General features: G+C 44.2%; 1 protein-coding gene across 1 annotated transcript in view; it reads right to left on the bottom strand.

Annotated features, from left to right (window-relative positions):
• Nucleotides 1-457: 457 nt before the first annotated feature.
• Nucleotides 458-12328, bottom strand: part of LOC110542948 (uncharacterized) — a 26838-nt gene continuing 14967 nt past the window's right edge. Inside the window, 3 exon segments of the mRNA XM_060366316.1 lie at nt 458-2838; nt 2840-4400; nt 11513-11639. Coding sequence (XP_060222299.1) covers nt 2382-2838; nt 2840-4400; nt 11513-11639 — 2145 coding nt within the window. The 3' untranslated portion in view covers nt 458-2381.

Below are 12328 nucleotides of genomic sequence, written 5' to 3'. Positions count from 1 at the left end.
TTTTTTTTAACTATTTATTTACTTACTTACTTACTTACTTATTTATTTATGTACGTTGGTGTTCTGCCTGCTTGTATGTGTGTGTGAGGGTGTCAGATGCCCTGGAACTGGAGTTACAGTTGTAAAATGCCATGTGGGTGCCAGGAATCAAACTAAGATTCTTTGGAAGAGCAGTCGGTGCTCTTAACCACTAAGCCATCTCTCCAGCTCCACAAGACAACTCTTACAAAGAAAATATTGAATTGGGGCTGGCTTACACTTCTAAAGGTTCAGTCCATTATGATCATGGTAAGAAGCATGGCAGACAGAGTGGTTCTGCATGCTGAGAGTTCTGCATCTTGATATCCACGCAGCAGAAGGGCACCACCATAGTGGCACACTTCCTCCAACAAGGCCACACCTCCTAATAGTGTCACTCTCCATGGGCCAAGCATTCAAACACAAACGACCACAATAATCAAACTGTAATGAATTTTAATACATGCCATAAGAAAGGATAGCATGACGAATCCTGAGGAATTAGTAGCCAACAAGAAATAGAATGCAGAGATGAAGGTCTGGCTGGAGACATTTTCACATCTCAGCCAGTCTCAAACCTGTACCCTTGCAGTATGTGTTGCCTGTTGTTGATCCTCTTGATTTCTTTCTTCATATCTGCGGCAAGATCTTCAGGGGTATCCCTCAAATTTCATTTTTATACATTTGGATGGAATCCAGTTTTTTGTTATTATTTTTTTTATGTTGAAACAAAAACAAAACATCTCCCCCATCATAACACATTTCCTGTGTTCCATTCTGATGCTGGTACAACATTAATATAAAGAAGCTGATTTATAAATATAAAACTGCTGATTTCAGCAGTTTTTTCTCTAATCCATTATCTTTCAGCAGCCATAGCTTTTGCTCATTAGCATTTAAAATGTTTTAAATTTAGTAAAGCACTATGTAATCTGGAAGTCTTTATTATCCCTTTCTGATAAGCATCTCTTTTAAAGTGCGATTAGATCACTCTACATCTGATTATCATGCAGGATTGTGTAATATACTTTATATTATGATAAGCAAAAATGCTTCATTTTCCTAGAGACATGTTGGAGCACTGTCAGTTTTAATAGGTTCATGTACTCCCATCATTGTCCTATTTCCACAAAATGTGTAATTACGGAATCAGCTGTTCAGAACAAATACTGAATATGTGTCTGTGGTATGGTGCACATATTTGAAATTTCAAACTCTGAAAGATACAACACATCCATTTGCCAAATTTCACTTATTTGGGTACCTTCTGGGTTACTCCCTGCAGATAATGGGATTTGGCTACATAAAGAACAAGTAGGACATTTTCTTATAATTTCCTTGGCTTGTTGTCAAGAACAACAAAAATACTTTTTAAACATTTGCTGTTAACATGGTGTTTCTTATGAAATTCTGAAGCTTCTAGCACATTTCCTATCAAGAGCTGATCAATGTCATCATTACCATGTTGCAGTGGGCCAGAGAGACCCATATGGAATCAGATGTATTATATACAATGGATGACTTCTACTTCTGATCACTTGCTGCAGTTGAAGAAACAGTGAAGCTAATTTTGAATCATGCTGAGTAAGTTCAGCAGTTTTATATGTAAAACAACTTCCTGAATATTGAGAGTTGGTAACTATAATAAGAATTTCAGGAAAATCTAATGTAAGCATCCCATAAGAATGACATACGGGCTGGAGAGATGGCTCAGAGGTTAAGAGCACTGGCCGCTCTTCCGGGAATTGCTGTTCAATCCCCACAACCACATAGCGGCTTCCAACTATCTACGGTGAGACCTGGCGTCCTCTTTTGGCGTGCAGACAGAACACTGTATACATGATAAATCTATCTTTTTAAAAAACAAAACAAAAAAGAATGACATACAACGATCTTTAAACAAAAGCATACAGGCTTTGAATTTTTTTTATTTTTTTCTGACTTATGACAGCCATTCTCAACTATTTGCACCAGTATAAAATGTAAGTGCTTCTTTCTACTATACGGAGGAGAAACTAATTAGTTATTTTTATGAACTGAAGTCACCTGCTCTGAGTATACTTTTTGTTAATTTCTCCAAAACAGTTCCTACAAGCTCTTTGCCAGTCTTCATTGATTACCCATAACGACATAAGCTCAGCATAGTGTGAGGCATAGTGATTTCTGTTGGCTCTGTTCCTAATTCTTCCTTTTATAATGAAATCAGAAACCATTTCTGTGTGTCTTTCATTTTTTTAATTTTGTTTGTATGCTTTGAAGATTCATCCTAAAATACTATCTTCCCTTTGCATAATTAACACAGTAGGAAAATGAGTTCTGGGAAAAATAACCAAAGTACAGGCCCCTGTAAAGTCTCCTGAAGCCTATGGGTTTGGGGAGCTTTTAACAATCAGCAGCATGGGGTCCACCTGACAGCAGAACCTAGAGATTCCCTGCAGTGTGGACCCTCTGGTGGTAGACGAGGTGTGATCTCTGAATGAAGCCCTTAGAGCAGATGCTGCAGATGTAGGGTCTCTCCCCAGTGTGGACCCTCTGGTGTGTGAGGCATGACAGAAGATCTTCTCACACTGCTGACATGTGTAGGGCTTCTCTCCTGTGTGGACCCTCCGATGAGCACTAAGAGCCTGGCTCCATCTGAATTCCTTCCCACACTCCTCACATCTGAACGGCTTCTCCCCCGTGTGCACCCTCTGGTGGGACTGGAGGTTTGTGGCCTTACTGAACTGCTTCTGGCAAGCACTGCATTTGAATGGCTTCTTCCTGGTGTGAACTTTCTGATGGACTTGAAGAGTTGACCTCTGGATGAAGCCTTTCCCACATGTTGCATTTGTAGGGCTTCTCCCCTGTGTGCACCCTCTGGTGGGACTGGAGGTGTGAGGCCTGGTTGAACTGTATCTGGCACTCATTGCATGTGAACGGTTTCTCACCAGTGTGGGTGCTCTGATGACTCTTCAGAGTTTGGGCATGACAAAAGCCCTTCCCACACTCCTCACATTTGTAGGGTTTCTCTCCTGTGTGGACACTCTGGTGACTGTGAAGGCTCAAGATCCAGGTGAAGCCCTTCCCACACACATCACATCTGTATGGTTTCTCTCCAGTGTGAACTCTCTGATGGGCTTGAAAATTCGAGCTCAAACTGAAACATTTCCCACACACATTGCAGCAAAATGGTTTCTCTCCTGTATGGACCACTCGGTGTCTTCTGAAGCTTGAAACTGAACTGAAACACTTCCCGCACTCTTCACATTTATATGGCTTCTCTCCTGTGTGGACACGCTGATGGATGTCAAGTCTGGAACTCAAGCTGAAGCACTTCCCACACTCATCACACTTGTATGGTTTCTCCCCAGTGTGGACTCTCTGGTGGGTGCGAAGGCTCGTGCTAGAACTGAAGCCTTTGCCACAGTCTCCACACTTATATGGCTTCTCTCCTGTGTGAGTTCTCTTGTGAATCTGGAGGTGTGCCCCCGTTGTGAAGCCCTTCCCACACTCCTCACACTTGTAAGGTTTCTCTCCTGTGTGCACTCGGCGGTGGATTTTGAGATTTGACCTGCAGCTGAAGCCTTTCCCACAGGTGTCACATCGGTAGGGCTTCTCCCCCGTGTGCACTCTCTGGTGAGTCTGAAGACTTGACCTCTGACTGAAGCCCTTGCCACACTCGTGACACCAGTAGCGCTTTTTCCCTGGATGAGCACTTTGTTGAATGGGGACACTGGAGCTAGGCCTGATGTCCTCCTGTGTCCTAGGTCCAGGACACTCCTTTCCTAAGACGACCTGCTGATGGAGTTCTAAACTAGAGCTGTCAATTATGGCTTCGTGGTCCTTGCTGCACTGGTAGGCCTTCTGTTCTGTGTAAACACCGTGCTGCATGAGGGGTGACATGGGAAAGATGACTTTACCACAGTCATCGCTGCTGTGGGCTTTGTCTCTTTGATGCAGTACATTTTTATCATGGTGGGAAATGAAACTCAGAACGTCAACACCGGGAGACAACAGCAGTGGATTGTTTTTTACTTGAGACTGTGGATACTGTTTCTGATGGTTCCATCTCTTGCTAAGATGAGTTTTACTCCAAGAACTCTGAACTCTCCCAGAAAGAAATTCCTGATTTTCAGTATTGCTGTAATGGTTGTTTGTGAGACTCTCAAGACAGCCATCACTCTTGGTGGCCCAAGCAGGCTTTTCAGCTCCCCCATGGAAGGAGGAGTGGCATTGCTCCGGGAAGTGAGAACCCTTTCCTTGAATGTTTATCACAGCTTCTGGAGTTCTGGCCAGTTTGTTGACATCATGGCTTGTCACTGGCCAGCCTGGAAGCCACTCAGGTGAAAGACACCATAATCCTGTTGCATGAAGAGCCTCCATTTTGTTTGGACTTTGGCCTCCTGAAAGAATATAGAATATAAGGTGATGTCAGCAAGGATGGTGTCATCAAAGGTCTGAGTCCTCATTTTTCTCTCTGGAAACATTAACTAGAGACCACAGTCAAAGATGAACACTCCAGAGCTCTGAGGAACAAAGATCTACAACAAAGAGAGTGTACACTCAAGAGCAAGACACATTGACCATAGTGGGAAATCTTGGGTGAGCACAGCAGTGAAGGCTCAGAATCAACTTCAGTCTCTGCTGAGTACCTGTCTCACTTCGCCTGTGTATAACTGTGAAGACAGATAATGGAAAGGAAGCACGTTTCAGTATCTGGGCATATTTACTTGAGGGAAGATGTGGGATGAAGTATACATGGGGACAACTTTCCGAGGGAGAAGAGAAAACTGAGGAGCAGAAAAAAACAAACCTGCCTGGTCCTAACCTGACTGCAGGTGACATGAAGACTGATCTGGTTCCCCTGACTGGGAGTCAAGGTGAGAGAGTGTAATGGGAAGGCACAGGGAGTGTCGGAGGCTGAGGGAAACACACAAGGCATACAAGGATTGCAGGGATCAGCACAGGCCCAGAAGCTGATGACCTCGAGGAAGTCACTATGTTTGTAAGCACACATGTGCAAGAGTGCTGGAGCCAGCTGGGCAGAGTCGAACGGTTCTTGAGTTGGGAGTGAGGATTAAAATTAATAAAATAAACACACAGCACACAGGAAACTTTTTAAAGGTCCAGACTCGACAGCCACAGCAAAAGGCAGACTGTTACAGCAAGCAGTGCCAGCAGCAAGTCTCAAGTCTCTGCCTCCTCCTCTGCCTCCAGCCTTCTGACCACTTTATTTTTTAAGGAGTTACTTTTAGCCAGTAAAACATCTCAGAACAATAGGTTAATTTGCACAAGGAGCCTGAGGAAGAGGTGTAACCCTCACAAGCTATCCCACCTGTTGTCACAAACAAAAGGAGATGGACTTGCAAGTTCTCCTCTGCCATTAGTAAAGGCCTCCTAAAAGCCATCTCTCCGCTGAGATTTAAATATCAAAGCAGGCCGCTGAGTCATGGCTCCTGACACAAGAGGAGACTGGAATAACTTCAGCACACAAGTTCCCTTGGAAAGCACATGAAAACAGTTAAAGCCTTTAGAAGGCAAGACTCACTCAAAACTTACCATTCTGATTATGGAAGGGCTACTCCCAGGAAAAAGGCAGAGTGCAAGAGCAGGTGCAAGCTGGTTTCCTTCAAAAGTCTGGTCTCCAACCTGATATCACCAGGCTCAAAGGAACAAGGGAAGGGGGCTCAAAAACCAAGGTAGATCTCAGCTGCCAACCCAAGACAGCAGATGTCCTAAAGAAATAACAAAAGCTGTAACACTATCTGACAGGACCCCCAAGGAAAGGAGGAAATGACCCAAGAACAAACTATCAAGTTGGGGAAACAACGAAGATGAACCAAACAACCTCTGAGGCTGAAAATGGAAACAAATGAAGTAGAAGATCCAGTGATCTTGAGACTCAGTTTGGTGGCTTACATGACACAGTGGGGAAAGTTAATCTCAGTAGGAGATGTGGAAGAGCCAGGTTCTGGGTCTGGAGAGAGATGATCTTGTGAGGAACAGGGAAGGCTTTCTGGAAATGGAAGTTACTAGAGCTCCACAAGAGACACACACAGGCTTCATGGAGTCATGGTTCACAGTGTGCAAACACTTCTGATTTTGGTGTATATCAACACAACCAAAACTAAATCCATGGTAATAAGTGTGATGGTCCTCAGACACTGGCAGAGGAAAGTGTAGCATGCGGAGAGGGAGAGGAAGACACATTTGCTGCCCCTCAGAGCCAGGCCTGTGAGTACTCCTGAGCAGACGAATGCAGAGAGAGAGAAACAGAGAGAGGGGGCTGTGGGAGGGGACATGGTACTCCACCAGGGAAGAGCATTCTGACCAGAGGCAAACAAGCCACAGCGGTAGAGACACAAAGCCAGAAGCAGGGGGGGAATGGATGTCAGCAGAAATAGAGGGTGAGACCCTAGGAAGCTAGGGTACATGTGAGGCACAGTGGACCAACACTGTCACCCTAGGGCTTGGGAAGCTGAGGCTGGAGGACCACAAATTTCTGGACAAGCCTAGCCTAGACTGAAAGACTTTACCACAAAACAAACACTGAAAACAACTTGATCTTACTGAGTGAAATGGGAGGCCAAGGGTCTGAGACAGAGAGCGGCACAATGGGAATCTAAGGTTGTGGGGGGAGGAAGCACCCCACACGAGAGCAGAAGCAGTGCTGGGGCATCTGGTGGCTGTGCTTACCTGTCTGGGTCAAGGACACAAGAAAGAGGCTGTGGAAACTCCCTACAGCTAAGGAAAGCTGCTGAGGCTGTTATGCCCAGTTCATGAGACCCCCAAAGACCAGGAATGGACTCCGCTGTAAATACATGAGGGTTTTTTTATTGTATATGTGCTTGAACATGGGTCACAAGGAATGCGGCCCTGTGGTTTAGGGGAACAAGGTTTTTAAAGGGAAAAACCACAAGCAGGGACTTACATGCTTTGGCGTTACGTGATTGGGTAAGGGTACTGACTTTTGAAATGATTGGTCCATTTTTAGGTGCCAAGACCACAAATAGTACCTGCCTGTCCATATGGGCCAGTTTCCTAGCAACTGTATAACTAGTGGGCAGGGAAAGAATGCATTAAGGCTGGTTCCCCACCCCCACCCCCACCCCCACCCCCCACAGGCAACTGGAGATATCTCAATTTCCTGGCCTCTATTCAGGCTTGTGCTTTAAACTTTAAAACAATACCCACTGGTTTTGAATTCTTTGGTCTCTCATAGCAACTCTGGATTGAGGTAAACTAACCCCTGGGCAAAAGTGCCCCAACTGGCCCACCTAGGGCCCAGCCTAAACTGTGGACAAAACTGTGGACACCTGGAGAATCACTGTTTCACACTGCTGAGGGCGAGGCGAGGCCATTCTCTCAAGTTCTTTTTTCCACAGAAATAGTCTCTCATTTTCTGTGCCTGATGGCTCGACTGCCTCTGCTCAGGATGCCACGAGACCACAGGACCCAGGGACAACTGCCTAGGTGATGGACTAACTAGTCATCTCTGTCATTTTGATTGGTACATTTATTCAGCTTATAATTTATCCTTCTCTGATCACATTGATGGCTAGGCTAAGCTAATGGTAATTTTGCAGCTAAAGAGCAGACAATTAGATTCACTGTTAGTTCATTGGTCAGTTCATTAGCTAGTCAGAACTGCTAGATACTAGATCCTTTATTTAGAAAGGCAAACAGGTTTGCCTTGCTCACAGGCTTCATGTTAGTTGCCTGTGTCTTATGGTGAATAGCTGGATAGAACGATGTAAATTTTATGTAGGGTCTGAGGATATAGGAGTTTAGGTTGTGAGAATCTAGAGAATGCTGTTTGATGGTATGGGAAAATGTTTCAGTGTTGATAAATGCAAGAAAGATTGGAGGGTCTAAGTAGGTGTTTTAAGGTATGTGAATTGATAGAGTTGTAATGATATAGAAAAATGATTTAAGGCATATTAAAAATGGGTGATATTTCAGATTTCTTCCTCCTCTCTGCTACTGTTGTGCTTATGTTGCTATAAGATTTCCAAAGTTCAGAGTTTTGACATTGTTCAGTAGAATTCTGATAAGCTGATGGAGCACTGACTGCTTATTATTCAGTCGCAAGCTTGCCTCTTGGTTGTCTTCTGGAGACACACTTAGAGGTGCATCTCATCATGCTAAAAACATCTGTCTAATGTGTATATCTGACCCAAAAGCCATAACTTTTACTATGGTATTTTTAATGTTTGCCATCTGAGATAGACTGTGACACAGGATTTAGGAATATCTTACACCTATTCCTTCTAGTTGCTTTCTTAAGGAAAGTCCAAACATCCAGGGTTTAGCAGTAAAGCCATTAATGCAGTTCTGCCTAACTTTCAGTGTGACCTGGAGGTGGGGCTAATGCAGATGCTGAGTGTACAACAAGTGGCCAATCTCCATTGCTGGCTGATTATCAACAGAAAGGTATTAAGAGTTTCAGACCTTGGACACACTTAAATTGTTTATAAAGCTTAGAAAACAATCAGCTAAGAAGAACTGATGCTCATTCTGCTGGATGCAATTTTACCTGTTAATCTCAGAATGTTGTTTATATTAGATTTGCTCATACGCTACTTTTCTGAGTTTTTTTTAAAAAAAATATATATATATATTTCCTTTTATAAACTGAAAATTCATGTAAGTTTCAGGAAATCAGAAAGTCATGAGGCCTGGATGTAGCATGGCTCAGACGGATCTCAGATGAATTTTTTCCTTGGCCTTGGGATTCCTCACTTTTCCCATTTACTAGATTAATTTTAAATTCTGTCTCTAGTCTGAATTTGTGTCAGCAGATTTTCACTCTATTCCGGGATCAGCTATGGATTGCAAGTTGAAATCTGGACTTGCTGGAAGCTGACATGATTGCTCATTCTCTTCAGGTGGATCAACTAACCAAATGCTTCTGAGGACTGCTGTACTGCCCAGCCTTTGACTGGCATTTCAGCCTTCCTAGCCCCTGATGCTAATGGTCCTATTGTCAGCACTGAAGCAGATTCAGAATAAGAGACCTCCACCCAAAATCCCACCCAGCAGGCTGAAATGCTAAGTCAAAATGGGCTCCCTGACATTAGCTATTATCTTGGGGATTGCACCAACTTGGTTGAAAGCCTGCAGATACTCTAGAGAGAAAGGATTCCAGAGGATGGTTTAAATCCTGGTATAATAGTTCTCCTTGGCTTACTACCCTTATATCCACCCTGATGGGGACCCTACCCATTTTGATTTTTACCTTTGGCCTTGTATTTTAAATTGTTTGATGGCTTTCATGAAAGAATGTTTGGGAGTGATACAGTTAATGGTACTCAGATCCCACTGTGGAAAGATATATCTGAAGGATTCCAGAGATTATATCTGGAAGACCCAAGATTAGGTCTTCAAATGATCATGGAAAGGGGGAAATGATAGACCAAAGAATTAAAAATCAGTGGGTATTGTATTAAAGTTTAAAGCAGAAGCCTGAATGAAGGCTAGTTAGGTGGAGACATGTCCAGCCACCTTCAGGGAACAACTAACCTCAATGCCCCAAGGGGAAGAACTAGCCTTACTGCATTCTTTCCTGCCCACTAATTATACAGTTACTAGGAAAACAGCCCCTCTCCTCTAGGGCAGCCAAACAAGGGAAGCCAGACCATTAATGGTTTGGGAGCCTTCCTAAAGCTAATCAATTCAAAATGCAAAATCCCTTTTTGTGTTTCAACTAATAGATGCTTGCCAAGCAGGAAATCCTCCTGTTTTCCAGACTCTTTAAGTCACCCACCTAAACTGAGCACAAGGCTCTGGGCTCTCACTGCTTCAGTGGTGAGGGTGTGTGAGCCCAAGCTGTAGCTTGCAATAAAAAGATCCTCATGTGTTTTGCAACGGACTCAACTCCTGGTGGTGGTCTTTTGGGGTCTTTCGAATCAGGCCTAACAAGGCCAGCTGTGTGGCAATAGTGTTCCTATATTGAGTCCCAGAGAGGCCACTGTGTGAAGCTGTGAAGTTGAAGCCTAGATTGCCTTGGAGACCCCAAGGGGTTAGAGATTTATAAGTATTGGATACTGGCCAAGGAAATCTGCTAACAGGAACCAGCCCAGGAGAAAGAAGTGTGTTGCAGCCAACAAAGCTGAAAGGACGTGGAGATCTGAAGAGCACTTTGATATCAGAAATGGAGATGCAGAGTTTTTGTTCTTGTTTTGGTTCAGTATTTCCTCATTGCGCTTGCTTTCCTCCCTTCTCAAATGCCACTGTATGTTGGATTATGTGATCTGCTTCTTTATTTTGATTTTACAGGGGCTTATAGTTAGGAGATTGCATGATTAATCTCAGCACCCTGGAATGCAGAGGCAGGCAGATCACTGTGAGTTTCAGGCCATCCTGGTTTATAGAGTCTAGGACAGCCAAGTGAAATGCTGTGTGGACCGGCTGGGGGAAGAAAGAGAGATTGCATAAGTCTCAGATGAGATGTTGGCCTTTGGACTTTTAAACAGGGTTCAGACTATTACAGACTACATGGATTCTCATGGTTGGACTGAATACATTTTGCTTTCTGATCTGGCTACAAGCCTGCGGGGGCAGGAGAGTGTGGTGGTTTGAATGACAATGGCCCTAGGTTCATGTGTTTGAATGTTTGGTCAATAGGGAGTGGTGAGGCATGACAAGGACCAGGAGGTGTGGCCCTCTTTTGAAGAGGGGCATCACTGGGGGTGGGCTTTATACTTTCAAATAATCAAGCAAAGCAATGTCTCCCTCTTCCTGCTGCCTTTAGATTCTAATGTGAAACTCTCTGTTACCATTTCTGCCTGCAGGACGCTATGCACTCCACCATGATGATAATGGACTAACCCTCAGAAACAGTAAACAAGCCTCAAATTAAATGCTTTTGTTTATACAAGTTGCTATGGTCATGGCATTAACACACACACACACACACACACATACATGCATGCACATACTCACACACACATTCTGAGAAAAATATTTAAAATTTTATATTTAAAGCACAGCATCTATGATTAGAATGCAGATTTAAAAAAAACAAAGTGCCTGGGCATGATGGTTCATGCCTTCAACCCCAGTACGTGGGAAGGAAAAACAGGCAGATCTCGATAAGTTCAAGGCCAGTCTGGTGTACTAATGCAGTCCAGGCCAGCCAGGGCTTTATTACACAGAGAAAACCTGTCTCAAAAAACCAAACCAATACAAAAACAAAACAAACAAAGAAAGAAGTGGTGGCTGGAGAGACAGCTCAGTGATTCAGAGTAGTGGCTGATCTTCCTGAGAACCTAGGTTGAGTCTGTTCGACCTGCCCAATGGTTCACAACTATCTATTACCCTAGTCTATGGGATCTGATGTCCTCTTCTTCCCTCTGTAAGCACACTAATGAATGTGGTGCACAGACAAACATGCAGACAAAGCACTCAAATATAAATACAAAACAAAACAACCAAGAAGGAAAGCAGTAAAGTGTGACCAAGACATCGGATGTGACCATCTGACTTTGCCAAGTGACACAAGTGCCATCCTCACCCACTGACAGAAGGTTCCTGAAGTTCTCCAGCATCACGTCATGGTACAGCTTCCTCTGGGCAGCATCCAGCAGCTCCAGCTCCTCCTCACTGAAGACCACGGCCACGTCCCCGAATGTCACTGTCTCCTGTGACAGCAAACACAGGCCACCTCAGTTTCTTACCCAATGCCAGGAGGACCTGAGCAACTGTTTACACGGTGCCTATTGTCTTAGTTAGGGAGTTTATTGCTGGGAAGAAATACCATGACCAAAAGGACAGTTAGGGAGGAAAGGGTTGATTTGGCTTACAGTGACATATTCCTGTTCATTATGGAAGGAAGTCAGGACAGGACCTCAGGCAGGGCTGGAAGCTGGAGGCAGGAGCTGTCACAGAGGCCATGGAGGGATACTCCCTGTTTTGCTCTGCCTGCTGTATAATGGAACCCAGGACCACCAGCCCAGGATGGCGCCACCCATAGTGGCTGGGCCCTTCTGCTTTAATCACTAATTCAGAAAGTTCCTTACAGCTGGATCTTATGGAGGCTCCTTCCTCTCTGATGACTTTAGCTATGTCATATTTACACACACCAGGCAGCACACATTTTCACTCCTTTCCATGGCTACAGAAAGGGGAGGGGGAAAAACCCAAAACACTGGTGCAAGGAACTGGCTGTCTTTTTGGTAGCTGGGTCACTAGGACCATCAGAGTCAAACGGCAAGCCATGGATTTCAGAGCTAGAAAGCGCCAACTCAAGTCAAGGGTAATGTGCTGATTTTGTACTGGAAACAGCTGGCAATGCTTGGCTCCTCCTACACTCATGATTCCCTACTCTTAC

The sequence above is a fragment of the Meriones unguiculatus genome, chromosome 14 (assembly GCF_030254825.1).
Source record: "Meriones unguiculatus strain TT.TT164.6M chromosome 14, Bangor_MerUng_6.1, whole genome shotgun sequence".
Classification (NCBI taxonomy): domain Eukaryota; kingdom Metazoa; phylum Chordata; class Mammalia; order Rodentia; family Muridae; genus Meriones; species Meriones unguiculatus.
This window is presented reverse-complemented; position numbering and strand designations above follow the sequence as displayed.